This window comes from Adiantum capillus-veneris, chromosome 18, assembly GCF_014529385.1.
Source record: "Adiantum capillus-veneris isolate H3 chromosome 18, ASM1452938v2, whole genome shotgun sequence".
Taxonomy (NCBI): Eukaryota; Viridiplantae; Streptophyta; class Polypodiopsida; order Polypodiales; family Pteridaceae; genus Adiantum; species Adiantum capillus-veneris.
The window spans coordinates 122073176-122094750 of NC_140948.1; the positions used below are offsets into that span (position 1 = coordinate 122073176).

At 41.9% G+C, this 21575-nt stretch overlaps 1 protein-coding gene across 1 annotated transcript; it reads left to right on the forward strand.

Annotated features, from left to right (window-relative positions):
- Positions 1-19584: 19584 nt before the first annotated feature.
- Positions 19585-20705, forward strand: LOC147436325 (plastocyanin-like). The gene has a single exon (XM_086489253.1). It carries the CDS (start codon positions 19611-19613, stop codon positions 20145-20147), a length of 537 nt encoding a protein of 178 aa, XP_086345379.1. The 5' UTR covers positions 19585-19610; the 3' UTR covers positions 20148-20705.
- Positions 20706-21575: the final 870 nt, after the last annotated feature.

Genomic DNA, 21575 nt, shown 5'->3' on the forward strand with positions numbered 1-21575 from the left:
AGACTCTCAAAATGAACCTAATGTTCTATCAAATAAAAATAAAGGGAATAAAAAAGAATTAGGGTTATCTAATTTCCTTAATGAATTCCAAGATGTTTTTATTGACAACATTCCTAATGAATTGCCTCCAAAACGAGGGGATGATGACCATGCAATCGAGCTTCTTCCAGGAAGCTCACCGCCTAATAAACCTCCTTATCGAGTTTCTCAAGCTCAACAAGAGGAAATTATGCGGCAAGTGCATGAGTTGGTTGAGAAAGGAACGGTTAGGCCTAGTTCATCTCCATTTTGTTCACCAGTTTTATTAGTGCAAAGAAAGATGGCACATATTGTATGTGTGTTGACTACAGAGCACTAAATAGGATCACTATCAAAAATAGGTTTCCCGTTCCGCAGGTAGAAGACCTATTTGATAAGCTACAAGGATCGACCTACTTCAGTAGGATTGACCTAAAAAGTGGCTATCACCAAATAAGGATTGTTGATCAAGACATTGTAAAGACCGCATTTCGCACTACGTTTGGTCTCTACGAATTCATTGTCATGCCTTTTGGCTTGACCAATGCACCAGCTACATTCAACCGCATGATGGAGAAGCTCTTTAGGCCTCACCGTAGTTACACTGGAGTGTTCTTTGATGATATAATCATCTACTCCAATTCCTTGGCGAACACAAACAACACCTCCAGGTAATTTTTCAAGTTTTGCGAGAGAATAAGTTTACATAAATCAAAAGAAAAGTGAATTTTTCTTACGAGAGATTCAGTATTTAGGTCATATTATCTCTAAAGATGGCATCCAAATGGATCCATCAAAGTTAGAAGTAATAAAAGCATGGCCTAACCCAAAGAATTTTCATGAATTAAGAAGCTTTATAGGTATGTGTGCATACTATAGACGCTTCATAGAAAAATTATCACTCATAGCAAGACCATTGCATGACCTAACAAAAAAGAACGTTAAGTATGCATGGACTACCAAAGAGAACACTGCTTTTGAAAATCTTAAAGAGAAGCTTATCTCTCAACCTGTGCTTACACTACCGGATCTCTCAAAGCCATTTGAGGTCCAATGCGACGCTTGTGGTGATTGCCTTGGAGCCGTGCTTCTCCAAGAAGGGCACACCATAGCATATGAAAGTCAAAGGCTCGACCTAGTTGAGCAAGCTCTAGGCATATATGAAAAGGAACTCCTCGCAGTTCTACATGCCTTAGACACGTGGAAGCACTACTTATTGGGGACTCCTTTCATTCTGCGGACGGATCACCAAAGCCTCAAGTACTTCATGACGCAAACCAAGCTCCCCGACAAACAAATGAGGTGGGCAAATTTCCTTTCACAATTTCATTTTCATATTGCTCACATTGCTGGCAAGCATAATCAAGTAGCTGATGCACTCTCAAGACGTTCGAGAGTGAATGCGGTTACCATAGCAACTCACAATGATCTATCTTCTATCATAGATGAGTACGCTATCGATTCCGATTTTAAAGATGTGATGTCAGCCCTTGCACTAGGGAAGAAAGAGGAACCATTTACCTTACAAGATGGTTATCTTCTCTATGGTAATAGGTTGTGTGTTACCAACTCACTACGTGAAAAAGTAATGTATGAATCTCATGCTCCTCCATATGCGGGGCATAGAGGGATTCAAGCTACCCTAAGAGGGATAGAAATGTACTTCTATTGGCCTACCATGAAAGCGAACATACAAGAGTATGTTTCAAAATGTGTGGTTTGCCAAAAGACAAAGTTTGATAGAGGGAAGCAACCTGGTTTGCTTCAACCTTTGCCAATCCCTAATTCACCCTGGGAGAGCATATCCATGGATTTTATCTTTGGATTGCCTAAGTCTATCCATGGGAATACGGGAATATGGACAATAGTAGACAGGTTCAACAAATAAGCGCATTTCATACTTGTCAAAAAGACTATTAAGGCCCATCAAATGGCAACCCTCTTTATATCACAAATCTTTAAGTACCATGGCTTGCCAATGTCAATAGTGTCGGATAGAGATCCTGAAATGACCAGCAATTTCTGGAAGGGTCTCTTTGAGAATTTAGGTACAAGGCTAAATTTCTCTTCGGCCTATCACCCGCAAACGGATGGTCAAAGTGAGATAGCTAACCTAACAATTCTTGATCTACTCAAAGCTTATGTCACTGAAGTAGATCAAAGATCCCAATGGGAGAAGTACTTACCTTTAGTGGAGTATGCTTACAATAACACAATACATACATCCATGGGAAAAGCACCTTTTGAGGTAATTGAGGGAAGATCAAAAAGTCCCCTGATACTTAAGGTACATGGGAAGATCTTCGCTGCAGATGAATATAGCCGCGACCTACAAGAATCTTTCCAAAAGATTAAAGATGCTATATCCATCTCACAGCAAAGGCAAAAAACTGCTGCTAACAAGCACAGAAGAGCCCTGAACTTTAAAGAAAATGATTGGGTCTTGCTTAAATTTCCCAAGGCTCGATTAAGGCACATGACTGGCAAGAATCCTATGGGACACCAAAAATACTATGCTAACCTAGCAAAAAGGTACTATGGCCCCTTTCAGATTCTTAAGCCAATCAATGAGACGGCTTATCAGTTCAAGTTGCCCAACCACTGGCTCAAACACAATGCTTTTCATGTGAGCCTGTTAAAGCCTTACCAAGGAGAGCCACCCCAAGAAGCAACCATAGAAGACCCACCGGAGATTGAAGACCAAGAAGAGGTACTGCAGCCAGAGTCCATTCTCCGACACGAAGACAAGGTATTGAGAGGTGGTAAGATTATCCAACGGTATCTTATTAAGTTTAAGAATTATCCTTTTGAAGATGCTAGATCGATGCAAGGCATACAATTAAAGGATAACCTAAACCTTGTCAATGCTTACAATGATTCCCTAGAGTAAGAAAATGTAAATATGTTTTAAATGATCAATGTTTTTGTCTTATAAGACTCTTTTTTTCTTTATTGTGCACAAATGTTAAGAAGTATGCATGCTTAGGATCAAGTTTGCGGAGACGACGTCTCCCAAACACCAAGTAGAGCTTGTCACTCTACTATGGAAGATTGATAGGACTAATGTGCTGACATGCTTGCGGCAGCTTCGACTCTCAAGCGCCAAATGGATTAGTCATCCATTGTGGAATGGTGTCGTAGGGTAAAATAGGGATCCTATACCCGCTAAGAAAAGGACTAATGACTATGCTTTATCATCTCTACCTCATAGTCGAGGACGACTATGACTTCAAGAGAGAGGTAATGTCATAATAACTAATATCTAATTCTCCTAAATGATTTTCTCATGTTAAACTGATCATTTAATATGGGGAGGTACCAGGGGAGAAAAGGCTAGATTATTAGTAAAGCTAGCAGACTGGTCATAGTAGGGGGCCCACAGTAGGGATCCAAAGGGGTACCATCTACACAAGAGCAATGTGCAATGTGCAATGTGCAATGAATGGGCTCCAAAGATCTTAGGGTTTAGTCCATTAAGACTTCCAAAAGGTTAAGTTCCAAAATTTCAAAGTGTAAAGTCCAATGGTCAATTGTAAATGGAATTGGATGCTTTGTGTGTGTGCAAAAGGCCAATAAGCTAAAGGACAAAAGCAAAAACGTTTTGGAAAGATGAAAAAGCTTAATAAGGACTACACACACACACACACACACACACACACACACACACACACACACTATACACCTAAGCTTACCCTTTCCACAAAGTAAAGAGGACACATGTCAGGCATACAAAGAAACCCCCAATTCTTGCCTGAATCCTATTGGATGGGCACAGAGGTGGACCAATGAGAAGTTAGCTAGTGTAAACTAAAATTTTATTTGTATAAATGCTCAAAAAATAACCAATAAGAAATAGTCTCCCTAAAAGACTATTGAACAGTCAAAAGGTCCAATGATAATTAAGCAGTTACTAAAATTGCTTAATTCCTATTGGCCAAAGAACGAAAAGGTCCAATAGCAAAGAAAATAATTAAATTAATTATTTGGCATTTACAAAATGGAAAAAAGGATGGACACTTGTCACAAGGCTCTTGACTGGGCCTCTCAAAGGCTATTGGCCAAATTATTTACGGGCCAATAGGAAGCCAGCAAGAGTAAAACTCATACTCAAATACTATTGGCTAGGTTTTTCAAGGGCCAATAGGAATGCAGCATGAGTAATTGGCAAGGGGGGTCAACCAAGAGGAGAGAGGGGACTGTTTTGGAAGGGCATTATTCCACACACACTCACACAACTCATGTGTAGAGCAAGAAAATCATCTCCTTCTCCAAGATTTAATGGAAAGCTCATCTTCTTCTCCAAGTTTGAGAATGGAGGCCTACACCAACAACTCTTGGATATGGAATGCAAATCCAACCAAGAGCTAAGCTTCAATGCCATGCTTCTCTCCACTATCGTCTAATTACTAAGCTAAGCAAAGCTACAAGAGTAATTAAGTGAGGAAATACTTCTTTCTCGTAAGAATACTCCTTCTTCCTCTAGATCTACTCTCATACCCCGCTAGCTCTCACCATCTTTGAAGGTGTGTGAAGTCTTGGGTCTGAGACTAATGAGTAACTGATGTTATGTGTTATCACATGTAAGTTTGGTGCATGAAGCTTCCATCTTCATAGCACCGACGAGTTTTTACCAAGGAACACAAAGAATTGTATTGTACAAAGTCTCTCTTAATGGGAGAAGTTATAATACAAATGCCTAATGGAGGGGGGACCGGTCCATGTAAATCCGGTCCTCAATAGTTGTCAATTGTTCTATTTCTCTCTCTCTTTCAAGTATTGTTATACCAAACTAATTAGGTGTTATGCTAATGTTGTTATCTCCAACCAACCACTCTTGTATGCTCATTAGGAATTTGCTCTTAATGAAATGCTCACTATGTTAAGTTATTTTCCGCTATTTACAAGCTTTATAGACCAGTAATTGTTACAACTGTGGCCACTTCGAGTTGTGAGGCTGAGTACAGGGCAGTCTTCACAGCTATGGTTGAGTGTGTATGGCTCAGACGCCTTATGGCTAATTTGGGTGTTGGACAAGACACTGCCAACACTATGTACACTGACAGTCAGAGCGCATTGGCAGTTGTGAGGAACCCAATTTTTCATGCTTGCACAAAACACATTGAGGTGCATTACCACTATGTCAGGGAGAGGCTCTCAACAAGAGAGATCAGCTTGGATTATGTGCCAACACAGGACAACCTTGCAGATCTTCACAAAGGCATTGTCTCATGAGAAGCTTGAAGCTTTCCGCAAAGCATAGGGCTTACTCCCCTTTGTGGACTGATCATGTCCTCAGGGCATGGCACTTCCCTTTACTCATGTGGCAGCTCTCGTTCACCGCATCACTCTAGGGGGATTTGTTACCATATACATGTGGTAGTGATGTATGTGAACACACTAGGACCGCCGGGGCATTTTTTCCCTCTTTAAGAGGTTTTTTCCCCCGTGCATTGTATATACGCCCATCACTCTAGGGCTATCTATCTTTCCATTGCACACTAAGTAACACACTCTCTATTGTGTGCCTTGAGCTTCCTTTATCTTCTCCAAGCTGTGTGCATTTCTCTGCAACCCTAATTCCAACATTCTTCATTATATTAGGATGAGTATTGTCAGAAACTATATGCATTGCTTGTAGCATATTTAAGGATACGGGCATTTCATCCCCCTCAGGTGTTACCCAGATCGTCCCCCTATTTCCCCAAGTGTCTATGGTTGCTGATAGGTGGACCCAATCCACATTGTCCGACTCAGTCATCCTAGGTAGTACATCTATATAAGGAGAATCTTCCTCAAAATCAGTGTCCGCTTTACACGTGTAATAATATTGCAATGGGACCGAGTGAATTGTGGTGTCAGACCTATGATCAATTGTAAACCTGTTTTCTAGAGGATGTGCTCGACCAGTTACAAGATCCACTCGAATGACATAATCTTGGAACTGCCAGTAGACATGGTTTTTAGACCAGTTGTGCACCATTTTTGCTTCCCTTATGAAAGGACATCCTAAGATCATCTCAGATGCCATAGTGTGCTTGGATAAATCCATAAAAATGAAGGTAACTCTCATTTTATGTCCAAAGACCTTGATCTTGAGATCTTCTAGCATCCCAATAGGTTTAACAATAGATCCATTGGCCATCTTCACTACTATGGTTGTGGTTGCAAGGTGAGGTCTTCCCATAGTTTCCCAGCAATTTTTAGTCACAATGCTAACCCCATCCCCACCATCAAGGATTCCCTTCACAGTTAATCCCTTAGTGTATGGTCGCATTGGATTCATCACCCTCAAAGTATTGTCCCAACTTGTTAACGGGTATTTCTATAACAAGGTTCTCATCTAGGTTGGGTTGTGGATATAAGTGTTCCTCATCTATTGGCATCTCCCCAGCTCCATCCATCTATGCAAATTGTAATAGCCCAAACTTTAGTCTCCATTGAGGAAGGCTCAAAGAGTTGAGACTAGCTCAGGGTCTTTATATAGTTTGGAAATGATGGTGGTTCTAACTTCTAAAGACATGAAATCCATCAATTTGGCAATGTTTAACGGCACCGTTTGGGCTTCAGCCCCTTGACATGGGGAAGATGGGATCTCCATTTCTTCGATAGGATCAGGTAGTCCCTCTATAAACATTCTTTCCATCAAGCAGTGAGTACGCCCACTTTCCCATGACTTTAAGTCACTTTCTTCTTGGATGACACTAGGTATGGATAATAGTCTATGGGCTTGGTGAGGTTGTTGTTGCATAGGGAACACGGTGTCTGTAATCTGGATTTGCCTAGGTGCTGGCTCTAGATCCCTTTGGGTATCTTCTACTAAACTCCTTAATTGCTTGACCCGCTTGATCTCCTCTGTAGGGTTTGGATAAGTTCCTACTTCTTCTTGGATCCTGGCCATTGTGGCTCATGAAGATCTTCCTTGTTGGTTTCTATCTTAGTGGTCATTTTGGTCTCCATGGTTTCACCTGAATCAGAATCCTCTTCAGTGTTGTTCATATATACAGGGTCATCACCAGTCCCGATGTTGGTCTTTGAACTAGGGTCTGACTTCGCTGCTTTTTGCGATCTCTTCCTTCGTGTTTTCTTCTTTTTCTAAGATTGGGCAATTGATGCCGTGTCTCTTGCCTCAAGAATATAATTTTGTTTTTGGAGCATCGATCGTGTGAGTACGTTTACTGGTACCACATGTGTACTTTGTGATGGCTCCTCGATAACCTCAATCAAGTTTAATGGCGTGATCTTCGGTGCATTTGGATTATTTGGACATTGGGAAATCAAATGATCTATGCCACATCGATTACACATGAGTATCGGCATTGTAGACGTGCTTGCTTGATTGGTTTGCATTAGTGTGGTGTTCTTTTGTAGCCTAATAGGACACTCGGCTACACGATGTGGACCTCCACACTCATAGCATTGAATAGGTGGTCTCTTAGCTGTGTAATTGCTATTTTGGCCTCTTGCCGCAAGAACAGCTACTTGATAGACATGTTTGACTTGTCCCCAATAGTCCTCCATGTAGTATTGTGGACTTTCTTCAAGCACATCCATCCCATAGGCAATATTAGGATCCATATCTTCCTCACAGCCTTTCAAACAAGCAATAGATGACTCACAACCCACTTGATTCACATAAGTGATTCTCGGATGTCGTGGTTGCGGTCCTAGCACTGTATGTGGTAGGGTGTTTTTTGAACAACATTTTTGGCCCTAGGGACCATGTGTTGTGCTGTTTGTTCAAGAGGTGGGGCCGGCATCAATGCAGGCACTCGAGGTATGTCGATCCATGCTAAGGTTGGTCTATTGGCCATCACGCACTTAAATACTATGCAATCCTTAGCTTGATGACCATATCTCCCACGGGCATTGCAATTCCCATTGAATTTTACTCTAAAAGTAGGGCATTCACTGGTACTATGCGGTTCATAGCATACTGAGCACCATTGTTGCTCCCTTCTTGGATACATATGATTTTTTTGCGGAGCACGATTGTCTCTAAGACTCTCTTGAATGGCCTTGGTGAGATCTGCTAAAGTCATCTCAAATATCTTTGCTCCTTAGCAATAGGCTTTAGGGTCATTGGCTGATGCCCCGATGCTTGCGGGCTAGTAGATTTAAGCTCAACGAACAGTCTTTCTCCTTGAATCATTAAATTATCCTCCAATTGGATCGCATTGGTGGTAACCGCTTCCCAAGTGGTGATACCTCTAATGACTAGGCCATTGTAGATATCCTCATGTCGTAATCCCCTAATGAATCTATCAAGAAATTGATTATTATTGAAGCGCTCATTTGGATTACAACGCGAATTCAAATGCTTCAAGCGTCTAAGAAAGTCTCTCACCGACTCTCCTTCCTCTTGTTGGGCTTTCTGGAGCTGAGAGGCTACACCCCAAAGCACTCCCTGTATTCTTTCAAGAATAGTCTCCTAAGAGTAGGGTAAATCGTTTTTTCTTCCGCCCTTAGGGTTTTATACCAATCTCCTGGCTTCCCACTTAAGGTTAGGCTTAAATCATTACTCTTATGCAGGTCATTGTGTTCTCCTAGAGAATCACATATTTGTTCAAACACTTCGATATGCTTTCTCACATCCCCGTCTCCACTAAATTTTTGTGTGAGCTTGGCTATTTGTACTGCCTTACTTCTAGGCTCTCTATTAGGCGTGTTACGCATATTCTCAGCAATAGATCGACCAATAGCTTGAGCAAATGTTGCCAAGTCACCTAAGTGAGCAGGCACCGTGGGTGAAGACGCTCCAGAGACTACTTGTGGAGTAGGTATTGGTATTGGTCTTGGCACATAGGAAGCCCTTGGGTTCCACGTTTGGTACGGTGTTGTGCCATGTGGCGTCCCAAAGTTCATATGTGTGGCCCTACACATAGCAGACATCGGATGTGACATGCTAATGCTAGCCGGTATGGTCCCATGGAAATAAGAACTTGGGTGTTGTGGTTGTGGAGCATAGGTAGTTGAAACAGTGGGAGGGGTAGGAACTACATGAGTACGAGGACCCATGGGTGTATACAATTGGTACACACTTGTAGGTACTGTTGCAGGCATTGAGATACCATGTAGCGGTACTTTACTAACAAATGAGGTCCATGGCGTGTTTCTCGGCATGCCCATTATTGGGGTAGGCATAGTAGCCGTGGTGTCATCAAGGGAAAGATGAGCTAGACTTGGAAAGGTAAACTATCACTTGTGGTCTCAGATTGCACTGAGACCCTTGGTGAAACAACATATGGAGGATCCATCGGACTTATCGAGGGAGTCTCCATTTGCGATAAGGTCGGTTGTTTAGCCTTTCATGTATCCAAGAATCTCATGAGACACGTTGAAGGCATGTTGATCCCCTTGTTCTGTCTCTCTAACTCAATGACCCTATGGATGATCTCACAAACTCTTTGTTGTTGATCCTCCACACTAGTAGCACCCATTGTGGATTGTAGGACATCTAACCAACCCACGTGATAGGTGTGACCTGTGTATAGGTCGGTTAGAGTTTTCGTTTGTAGTTCGTACTCTCAGTTCTCATTTAAGAATGCTCCATCTAGGATTGAGGTGCTAGGGGTGTCCTTTGAGATAGATGCAATGTTGCTTTCTAGGGGTTGGCCCTTAGTGGTTGCTAATTCGAGAGCACTCGATTTCTCCCTAGCAAAGATATTGACACAGGGGCTTTCGCTTTTAACTCTCTTCGTTGCTCCACCTTGCATAAGCTCTCGATTTCCTTTTCCCTAGCTGCGATGATATATCGCTCAACCTCTTGCACTTCGGCTAGACTTCTATCATCAGGTAATATAACCTCGGAGGGAAATAACTTTGAAGAGTCAGGGGGCAGTGAATGAAGTATTCACGTGCACACTCTCTAAGAGGATAGGGTCTACGTTGGTCATAAATGGATAATTTACTTCCCCACCCCCCTCATTTACATCGTTAGCTCCATGTTCGGAGCGAGTGGCTCTACTAAAGGTTTCCTTCAAGCGGCTAAGCACGCTCGGCCCGGACCGTGGGCCCATGGCATGCATGTCTTGGCTTGAGCTATCGGGATTAGGCATTGGGAAACCCTCCATGACATCGTAGTCAGAGGAAGAGTCACTAGCCGCTATGTTTGGGTCTTGGTTTGTACTACCTTGGGTCCCCGTGAGGGCCCGGAACCTAAGGTAGGTGGATAATGAGAACTCACGTAAGTCGAAATTCTCTCTAGTTGCTCCGTCTCTAGCACACGGCCAGAGCGCAGATGCATGTGCCTTTGGCACCCTACAAGCGTCGACGAATAACCTCGAAGGTTAACCGCTTACTTTTTTAGGTGTCCGTTTTTATTCGTTTTTTGATGTTTTTTAATGATCAAAACAAGGGTATCACTCAGAGGGTCGCGGTGTGCTTTACAGCTCAGCGCTCGGTTACCCGAAGCTCCTTTGGTCATCAAGAAGGTCAATTTTTACCTAGGTGTGAGGCTAAAATACGTAATTTTAAAGGGCAACTGAGGCCTACGACTAAGCGTGAGCTTGGGCTTGGGTTTGGGGGATATTCTCGATCCCGACCCTACCTTTAAAATTTCAATTTTTTAATTTTAATTGTTTTTTTTTTTTTTTGGGGGATAAGGTCGCTGCGGTCACGTTGTGCGCGCGAGCACACACACACACACACACCTAACCTACCTACTTACAACTAATACAGCTACTGTTATACACTAACACACTACTACAGCAACTCCTTAGCTAACAGAACTACTGACTGTACTTTCCACATAACTAACATTATGGATCTACAACCTTAAGACTAACACCTTGTCACAGAGAAAACACAATACCTTTCAAAACCTTATTAACAAAGAAAACACGGTACCTTTCAATTCCTTATTAACCAAATAATACACAACAACAAAACAAACTCCTTCTTCTTAACACATACACCTTCCTTCTCTACCTTTCCTACAATTGAAATTGGACCACAAAGAAGCACAGAGTGCCATTCAAGCTTAGTGTATGTCATTCCCCGACAACGATGTAGAAAATGTGCGCGTCTGTTGCACGTGTCAATGCAAGGAACTTGCCGATACACTGTATGCGAGCCACAAATGGCTCCAAGCACGCAACTAGCCTAAACTAGTAAGCTCAAAGATGAGGATTGTGTGTCACTCACCGCTCTATACATGGATTTATGTCATGAAGAATAAATCCGATCTATTTTCCATATTTCAAAGGTGGAAAGCCTTTGTGGAGAATGAAACAAGTACCAAGGTTAAATGCCTCAGATCCGACAATGGAGGTGAATATTGCAGCCAAGCTTTTGAAAGCTTTTGTGCTAGCAATGGCATTCGGAGGCAAAGGACAACCCCAAGGACACCTCAACAAAATGGGATTTCGGAAAGGATGAACAGGACAATCATGGAACGAGCACGAAGCATACGGCTACATGCAGGCCTACCACTTGAGCTTTGGGCGGAAGCTGTAAGTACGTCTGTGTACTTAATCAATCGGTCACCCTCAACGGCATTGGATGGGGGAGTTCCAAAAGAGGCATGGACAGGTAAACCGGTGAATTATGCGTTTCTCAAAGTGTTTGGGTGTGAGGCTTTCATGCACATAGATAGAAGCCTAAGATCAAAGCTAGATGCAAAGTCCAAAAAGTGTTTCTTCATTGGCTATGGAGAAGGAGAGTTTGGGTATCGCCTATGGAATCCTGAAGATGGTAAAATCTTAAGGAGTAGGGATGTAATTTTTAACGAACAAAATATGTACAAAGATTACTTGGAAAGAAAACAAACAAAAGAAACAGGTGATGAGTACATGGAGCTTGAGGATGGTGAAGACTCAAAGACTGCAAACGGTGACAATGTGCAACAACGTCAACCAAATGAGGAGCCTCACCCTATTCCCCGAAGATCTACAAGAGCAAGTAGACCTCCAGAAAGGTTTGTTCCTTCCTTCAACCATCTCTTGATCTCAGATTCTGGAGAGCCGGAATCATACGAAGAAGCTATGCAACATGAATCCAAAGAAGAATGGACGAAGAGCATGCAAGTGGAGATGGACTCACTACATCTCAACCAAACATGGGAGTTGGTTGAGTTGCCTAAAGGTAAGCGGGCACTTCAAAACAAATGGGTGTACAAGCTGAAGGAAGAAGAAGGTGGGAAGAAAATGTACAAGTCTAGGATTGTGGTAAAAGGGTTTTCTCAAAAGAAAGGTATTGACTTTAATGAAATATTTTCTCCTATTGTAAAAATGAACTCAATTAGGCTTGTCTTAAGCCTTGTGGCTGCTCATGATCTAAATCTCGAGCAAATGGATGTAAATACGGCATTCCCTCACGGTGACTTAGAGGAGGAAATCTACATGCTTCAACCAAAGGGGTATGAAGTAAAAGGTAAGGAGAAAATGGTTTGCAGATTAAAGAAGAGCTTGTATGGTTTAAAGCAAGCATCAAGACAATGGTACTTGAAGTTTGATCGATGGATGTTGGATCATGGATTCACAAGATGCAACTCGGATCACTGCGTCTACACGAAGAATTTGGGAGATGGGAAATTCATCATCCTAATGTTGTATGTTGATGACATGTTGATTGCAAGTGCTAACATGCAGGACATCAAAGACCTAAAAGAGGAGCTGTCCAAATCTTTTTCAATGAAAGATTTAGGTGCTGCAAAGAGGATACTTGGTATGAAAATATCAAGGGACAGGACGAAGAAGACAATAAAGCTATCTCAAGAAGATTACATCAAGAAGGTACTAGAAAGGTTTGCAATGCAAAATGCAAAACCAGTTTCTACACCTTTGGCTGGTCATTTTAAACTAACGAAGGATATGTGTCCAAAGACACAAGAGGAGATAGCCTATATGTCTAAAGTTCCATATGCTGCAGCGGTAGGTTCTCTAATGTATGCTATGGTCTGTGGCTTCACAGATTCTTAGAAGAGCTTGGATTCAAACAAGACAATTGTGTCTTGTACAGTGATAGCCAAAGCGCTATCCATCTTGCGAAGAACTCAGCCTTTCATTCAAGGACAAAGCACATGGAGGTGAGATATCACTTCATACGCACTCTTTTGGAAGAGGGACAGCTAAAGCTAGGAAAGGTGCATACAAGTGAAAATCCTGCAGAAATGTTTACAAAGGTGGTCAACAAGGAGAAGTTGAGCTTTTGCTCATCTTCAATCGGCATTCAAGGATAAGCAGCCAGAATGGAAAGCAGTCACAGGTTTGGTTTGGAGATCAGTCTCCAAGTGGGAGATTGTTAAGTATGGACCCTGATTTACCCTTGTAATTTTCTGTGGTAAAAGCGCACATTTGTAAGGCCCCCATTATGAGGAGAAGCCATCGTGCGTGAAGGAAAATCACTCACCGGAAACCAAAATTTTCACGGACAAAAATCAGGGGCAACTTTAGAGGCCTTGGGGGCGGAGGTCCCCGAGACTTCCTTTTCGCCGGAATATTATGGCCGGACGGTGGCCGAAAAGTGGTCGGAAAACAACCGGTCGGTTGGCCGGTGGTCGGAAGTCAATGGCCGGTGGCCGGTGGCCGAATTCAAAAGCGGACTTGTCTTCTCAAGGGCGGCCACACATGGGCGGATTGGAGGGTCCGATTTGGACTTATTCGCACAAGGGCGGCTACACATGGCTGTCTCTCATAAGAGAGGGTAGCCCTTTTGGCCTATAAAAGGAGGCCATTTCTACACACATTTCATAGTGTGATGTTGATGCAACAAGGTGAGTGTGAGGTGGTGAGAGTGAAGCATGGCGGGAGCTCTATCAAGGGTTTAATCCCTTTGTAAACTACTTCTTCTTTTGAAGTGCTAAAGCCATTGAGTGGCTGCTTTCCCGTGGACGTAGCCCACATTGGGTGAACCACGTATATCGTGTGTACTCTCTCTCTCTCTCTCTTTCTACTCTAGTATAATCTCTTGTGTGTGAAATCTATCTCTCTCCATTAAGTAATCTACTCAAAAATCTAGTTAGCTACGTCTTATTTTCTAACACCCCCTCCTATGTAGGAGTCTTGAAGACTTTTGTGTACACTCACAAAGTATCCAATCTCACAAAGCTTGACCATTTGGACTTACCTTTGAATTTTGGAACCTTAGCATTTTGGAAGTCTTAATGGGTTGAACCCTAAGGTCTTTGGAGCCGATTGTTGCACATTGCTCTTTTGCAATTGGCCCCCCCTTTGGATCCCTATTTTCCCTCCTTTGGATCCCTGGTCTGCCAGCTTAACCAATATTCTAGCTTTTTCTCCCCTGGCACTTTCCCATATTACATGATCAATTTAACATGAGAAAATCATTTAGGAGAATTAGATATTAGTTTTTATGACATTACCTCTCTCTTGAAATCATAGTCGTCCTCGACTATGGGGTAGAAAAGATAAAGGCTATTCATTAGTCCTTTTTCGAGTAGGTAGAGGATCCCTATCTTACCCTACGACATCGTTCCAGAATGGATGACTAATCCATTTGGTGCTTGAGAGTCTAAGGCTGCCGCAAGCATGTCTGCACATTAGTCCTATCAATCTTCCATAGTAGAGTGACAACCTCTACTTGGTGTTTGGAAGACGTTGTCTCCACAAACTTGATTCTGAGCATGCATACTACTTAACATCTGTGCACAATAAAGAAAAAGAGATCTTATAAGACAAAAACTTTGTTCATTTTAAACATTTGTATAGTTGCTTACTCTAGGGAATGTTTAAGGTCTCTTGGGATAGTTTCTTATGACGTGCAAACCACTACACTTATGTAACACTTGTATATGATGGTTTAGAGAGGCACTCCATTTTTGTAATGTCTAACTCTTTTGTATACGATGGTTTAGAGACACACTCTATTTTTATAATAATTGCAAAGCCATATGTGGGTGAGAAATGCATCGTACCTTTAATTATGTAATTTTTTTTGGTAAATCTCTCTCTCTCTCTCTCTCTCTCTCTCTCTCTCTCACACACACACACACACACACACACACACACCCAAGTGTGGTAGATTGGTTATGCCATTTCCCTAATAACAGGTGTTAAGTTCAACTCCTCGTCAGCTAGATCTTTAAGGTCACTTGGGATAGTTTCCTGCGATGTTAAAACTCTCTTTTTTTACCGGGTGTGTGTGTGGGTGTGGGTGTGTGTGCTAATAAAAAGAGGAAAATGGTATAACCTTTCTATCACCCAAGTGTGGTAGATTGGTTATGCCATTTCCGTCTTGAATAACAGGTCTTGAGTTCAACTCCTCGTCGGCTAGATCTTTAAGGTCTCCTGGGATAGTTTCCTACGACATTAAAACTCTCTTCTTCTCGGGTGTGCGTGTGGGTGTGGGTGTGTGTGTTAATAAAAAGAGGAAAATGGTATAACCTTTCTATCACCCAAGTGTGGTAGATTGGTTATGCCATTTCCCTCTTGAATAACAGGTCTTGAGTTCACTCCTCGTCGGCTAGATCTTGAAGGTCTCTTGGGATAGTTTCCTACGACGTTAAAACTCTCTTCTTCTCGGGTGTGTGTGTGGGTGTGGGTGCGTGTGCTAATAAAAAGAGGAAAATGGTATAACCTTTCTATCACCCAAGTGTGGTAGATTGGTTATGCCATTTCTCTGTTGAATAACAGGTCTTGAGTTCAACTCCTTGTTGGCTAGATCTTTAAGGTCTCTTGGGATTTCCTACGACGTTAAAACTCTCTTCTTCTTGCGTGTGTGTGTGTGGGTGTGTGTGTGTGTACTAATAAAAAGAGGAAAATGGTATAACCTTTCTATCACCCAAGTGTGGTAGATTGGTTATGCCATTTCCCTCTTGAATAATAGGTGTTGAGTTTAACTCCTCGTCGGCTAGATCTTTAAGGTCTCTTGGGATAGTTTCCTACGACGTTAAAACTCTCTTATTCTCGGGTGTGTGTGTGTGTGTGTGTGTGTGTGTGGGTGTGGGTGTGCATGCTAATAAAAAGATGAAAATGGTATAACCTTTCTATCACCCAAGTGTTGTAGGTTGGTTATGCCATTTCCCTCTTGAATAATAGGTCTTGAATTCAAATCCTCGTCGGCTAGATCTTTAAGGTCTCTTGGGATAGTTTCCTACGACATTAAACTCTCTTCTTCTCGGGTGTGTGTGTGAACACACTTAAGACCGCCAGGGCATTTTTTATCTCACTAGGAGGTTTTTCCCCCGTGCATTGTATATATGCCCATCATTCTAGGGCTAACTTATCTTTCCATTTTCCACTAAGCAATACTACTCTTTGTTGTGTGCCTTGAGCTTCTTCGTCTTCTCCAAGCTGTTTGTGTTTCCCTGCAACCCTATTTCCAATAGATACTTGTAGGGCTAGGGTGGATTAGAGAGAGTAGATTCATGGTGTGTGTATGTAATCATCGAGAGATAGAGACACAATGCAGACTCTAAATGAACCTTAGTTTATGCATTAGAAAACAGACATTACAAGACTCTTAGGTAGGCATGCATACCCCATTCATAGAGGGTGAACTTATGGTTACATCATGGGGTGAAACCTCACGATTTCCATCACCATCCAAAGTGAAAAGCTCCACATGATATCACATGGACTATAATGTAATCATCATGATTTACATAATCATCCTGAGCAAACAACTAGACATGCTATCATATGGACTATCACACGATTTATGCCACACAAGCTATAACTACACAAGGGATGGTGCACATGCCAAGATACAAAGCATAGCTCAAGGAAGGTCCTTACATAGAGTAGTTTGTCATGGGACAAAGCCCACATCCCCAAGACAACCATCTATATATATATATATATATATATATATATATATATATATAGAGAGAGAGAGAGAGAGAGAGAGAGAGAGCGACTATGACCTATATCTGCATGGTTCAATTCTTACACACCCTTTTGAGAAAAACGTAGTTGGATGAGGGTGAACTCAAGGATAATATTGTAGATGCTATGCAAGTATTAGAGTTTTTGGAAGCAATAGATTTGTAATAATCACATCCGTTAATAGTGTGTGTTTGATAAAGCCTTAATGTGGAATGTCAACTACCAATAAAGTCCATCCCCTTGACATAACACCACTAGATCCATGGGCAACGTAGAGGAGGAGAAATCCCAATCCAAAGCCTATATCAGTGACATATGTTGGTGTATCGAGGCATAAAATGGAGGAGGAGCACATTGAAAAGATGTTTGACGCATTTTTCAACATGGAGACAAAGTTGCTTAATGTGGGAGCCAAAGATGCAAAGCGAAGGAAGTCTTAAGATCTTCCTCTTCATGTAGATAAGGACGATGCCCTGCAAAAATTTGTGCATCTTCCTCTATAATGGAGCCATGATTTTAGTGTTACAAGCATCTGTTATGTTGTTTAATCTCCAGAGTGTGGTCAGACACTAGTGTCAGCAACTTTTCAAGTAAAATAGATTTTCATCACACTAATTGTATGTTTGACGCATGTACTATCTAATTGTGTGTCATGTTTTCTGATATTTTATGTTGCCACACTTCTAATGGAGCAAATGCTGCCCACCTAAGGAGATGCCAAGAGGAGTCTCACATTAATGTGCATGGATTACAACACGATCCACGCTTGTCAAAATGATAGTATTCTCTTCCATAACGAGTACATACATGTGCAAGAATGCCCAAAGTGCGGGGCTGAGGTATAGGGAGGATGCTCCATGAAAGCTGGTGCCTGTGAAGGTCCTTTAGTACTTCCCCATTGTACTTAAAAATAAAGAATATGCTCAAGATCAAGTCATTTGAGAAAATAATGACATGGCATGCTTCCAATAGGTCCACTAATGACATCTTAAGAGTGCTAGATAACTCAATAGCATGGAAACATATTGAAGCCAAGTGGCCCTCTTTCGAGGAAGAGGTTTGAAGGTATGACTAGGTTTGGCAACGGTGGATAGAGTGAATCTCTTTGGGATTTAGAGCTTGTCTTGGAGCATGTGGCCAATTTGCATGTAAAAAACATGCATGTGTAATTAGGACTGCTTAGTTACGAACGCTTTGGGATGGAATTCATGTGATAGACATGTCGCTGCCTTAAGGTAGAAAAGCCTTTTGTGTGCAAGGAATTCTCATGTGGACCATGCACAAATGGCAAGGTTAAGGGGAATGCTTAAGTAAACACCATGATCCCAAGTAAGATGTTATTCATGCATGATTTTTGGTTTTCAAATATTTAGTCTTCATTTTACACAAGTCAAGGTCTATCCATATCCGGCTACCATGTGTGTCCATCGTGTGTCCACATGTACCTTTTGGAGAGCCATGACCTTCATGGTGGACGACTAGGTTAATATGCACAAAAAACATCAAAGGCGAGCAACCCAAGGATGCATGGGTAGAAAATCGGGGTACAAAACCACTGGGCATGTAGAGGATATCCGTATTCCATGAGCTACTAATAATTGGGTGATCTTCTCATCAATCATTTGATTGAACCATGCATGTTTTTACGAATGTGGTAGACTTGTTGTGGAAGATGATGATTTGCAAAAACGAGAGAAAGGGCCAAAGGGCCGACTTTTGTAAGACCAGAGCCACATGCCAAAGCTGTGGCCAAAACAAAGAAAAATGGACGAGTTTTGCTTCCAAGATCACCATGTGCTACACAAAGCGAAGGAGTGATAAGTTAAGGAGAAGATTTCAATTTCAACTCCCATCGATTGCATGCAATCCCTCAAGGTAACACTTGGTAGGGATGACAACCTTGGTAGGCTAAAGTTGTGGAGGATCAACACAAGTTCCTGCAATTTGTGTGGCTCATTACCATACAGGACTGCCTCATAGATGATATAAGGAATACCATTTACAAAATAAGCAAGCTGATCAGGTGGATATCTTTGAAGGAGATCCACAAGCATTCCATTAAAGAGGCCTGCTTGCGCATGATAGTGGAGTACTTCCCTACAAGTGTTTTGACATTTCAGATGTATCTTTTAGTTCATGTCGTGGATGAAGGGTGGTGGAAGTCATTGTTCATATCAAATGGATGTTCTTCTTGGAGCGCTTTATGAAGATTCTCAAGGGATTCATTTGATAGGCTTGTGCAAAAGGCGATGGTCTTCATCACAAAGTTATTGGGGTCTTCTCACTGTCATGTATGTTATCAAGAGGAGGACCACACGTCACTAAGGACCAACCCTTGGGGAAAGAATTAGAGAGGTAAGTGGGTGAGGTACCGCAAGAGAAGATCAAATGAGACATTCAAGCCCCCCATGATGTTTGTTGATATTGGTAGCCCATATTTGGGGCCAAGTTTACACCATGAAGCTCGTAAGGGTGAATTGACAGAAAGATAGTTGGAATAAAAGGCAATACCATCGTCTCTTATTTCCCTCGTCTCTCTTTTTTGTACTGTAGGAATTAGGGTTGAAAATTGAAGTATAAGGTTGAGCTTCACCAAAAGATGCTTGACAACTTATCCCACAATATTGGGCTTCAATAATATTGGGCTTCAATAGAAAATGTTGTACCGGGTTTAAGTCATGAACTGGTAATTTTCATGACAAAAGGGCTAATGTTTTCAAAATTTTAATTTCAGAGTAATTTTAATTTTAGAGTAATTTTCCAGGATACAAAGATAACATGGTGGCATGCTTATGACTCTGATACGCCATGGCTTTGCAAATAGTCGCAAAGCCCTCTCTTGAGACCCTTCGCCTGTCTATGCCATACCGCAGCACGCCGATTGCGTCAACATCCAGATCCCTCTCCTTTACGATTCGAGCTTCATCATGTGTAAGCTCATCACGGAGCTCCCTCACTGCTTCTCAATGCTTTAATGGCGTCCTTCTTTCCCTCACAGCGTCTGTGGCCATCGCTTTATCGGCTCCCTCAGAGGCCACGATCGCCTCTGCAGCGACCATCAAGATGGGTGCTGACGAGGGCTCCCTGGTATTTGTCCCATCATCCATTTCGATACCCGCAGGTGAGAAGGTCATCTTCCTCAACAACAAGGGCTTCCCCCACAATGTCATCTTTGAGAGGGATGGAGTTCCTGAGGGAGTGCAAGTGGAGCTCATTTCGCATGATGATTACATGAATGAACAGGGAGAGCAGTTTGTTGTAACCCTCAAGGAGAAAGGTACTTACAGGTTCTTCTGTGAGCCCCATCGTGCAGCGGGTATGTTTGGGGAGATTACTGTTACATAAGCTGGACCTTTGTAGCAATTGTAAGGAGCAGAAGGGGAAGCCATGTCTGTGAGGTAAGGTATGCATGGCTTTCTAGCTAATAACCTCATGTGAGATGATATGCATACAACAGGCCCCTTTCTCAAGCTTGATGCTTGGAAGCTGACATACAATCGCTTCATTGCGTGATTTCACAACATATATATCCTTTGTTCATACGTGCAGAGGCACGTCCAGGCTTGATGGCGAGCAGTGCTTTGAGAAATATTTTATTCCGAACCATTTAACATTATTCTCTTGATTTTGGGTGGAGATATGTCCCTTTCCTCTTGCTCTGAACGAACATTATTGATTTCTCAAGCAGCACGATTGTAAGCTGAGATGCTCTTTGATGGTGAGCCATCTCTATCAAAGCAAAGCATGTTGAGCTTTGGTGAGACATCTGTCTCCATCATGCTTATAACCATCCATTCAAGAATGTGTCCCTTATGGGTTGAGAGTTTATGGGATTCTACTTGAAAGTAGGAAAGCACGTGTGTTTGTTTCGTCATGCTATACAAGAACAGTCCTGGTTGTGTCTCTTGGGGGCTCGAGATTTGATGTGATTCTACTTGAAGGTTGATGTGGCTTAAGATTTATTGCTTTAGATTGGCAGTGAACTTTTGGAAGCTTGATATTTACACGCGATTCTGGAACCTCAGAGTGACATCATATGGCGATGTTACTCTGCAATGTTCGCTTAAATTTAAGCAATGGTGGGGGTGCATGTGCACTGAAGTTCCAATGGGGGAAGAGGCGCGCTTATTTTATAGTGTTTTTTGGATTTTTAGATATTTTTCTTTTATTGGGGGACTCCTCTCTGAAATGTTTTGCACAAAAGCCTTGCTACCAATTTTGGTAGTATGTTTTTATTTGATTGCCTATTTTTGACTTTATAAGGCCAAGTTTATTCCGTACTTATATTCCATATTAACATGTATTGTCGTTTGAAAGCAGACTTCCCCTCTTTACTCCCTTTTTGTAATAAGAATTCCGATTTATTTGTCTCATTTTGCTCTAAGATCTTTCTTTCTTGGCTGGGCCTTGAATAATGATTAGAATGCTCCAAATGTAAAATGCATTCTGATCATTATTTAAGGAGATCACAACTATGTTTATGATGTTGTTGGACTTGAACTCCTTGCAAGAATTATAGGCACATACAGGGTTTGCTCGAGGCGTTTTGCCCATTTTTGTATTTATTCCCAGTTTTGTGATGCTGGTTTTTTTTGACCTAAATGTGGAGTATTATGTGCTATAGGGGGGAATGAACTTGGTTGATTAGCTCTAGTTCCCATTTAAGCTTGAAACCTTCCAAAGTGGTTGGAGGCTAATTAAAAGAAATTTGACTTTTAAGGTAATGGGACTTTCATTTGAAGGTCTTGGCACTTGCTTCTTGAACACTAGAAG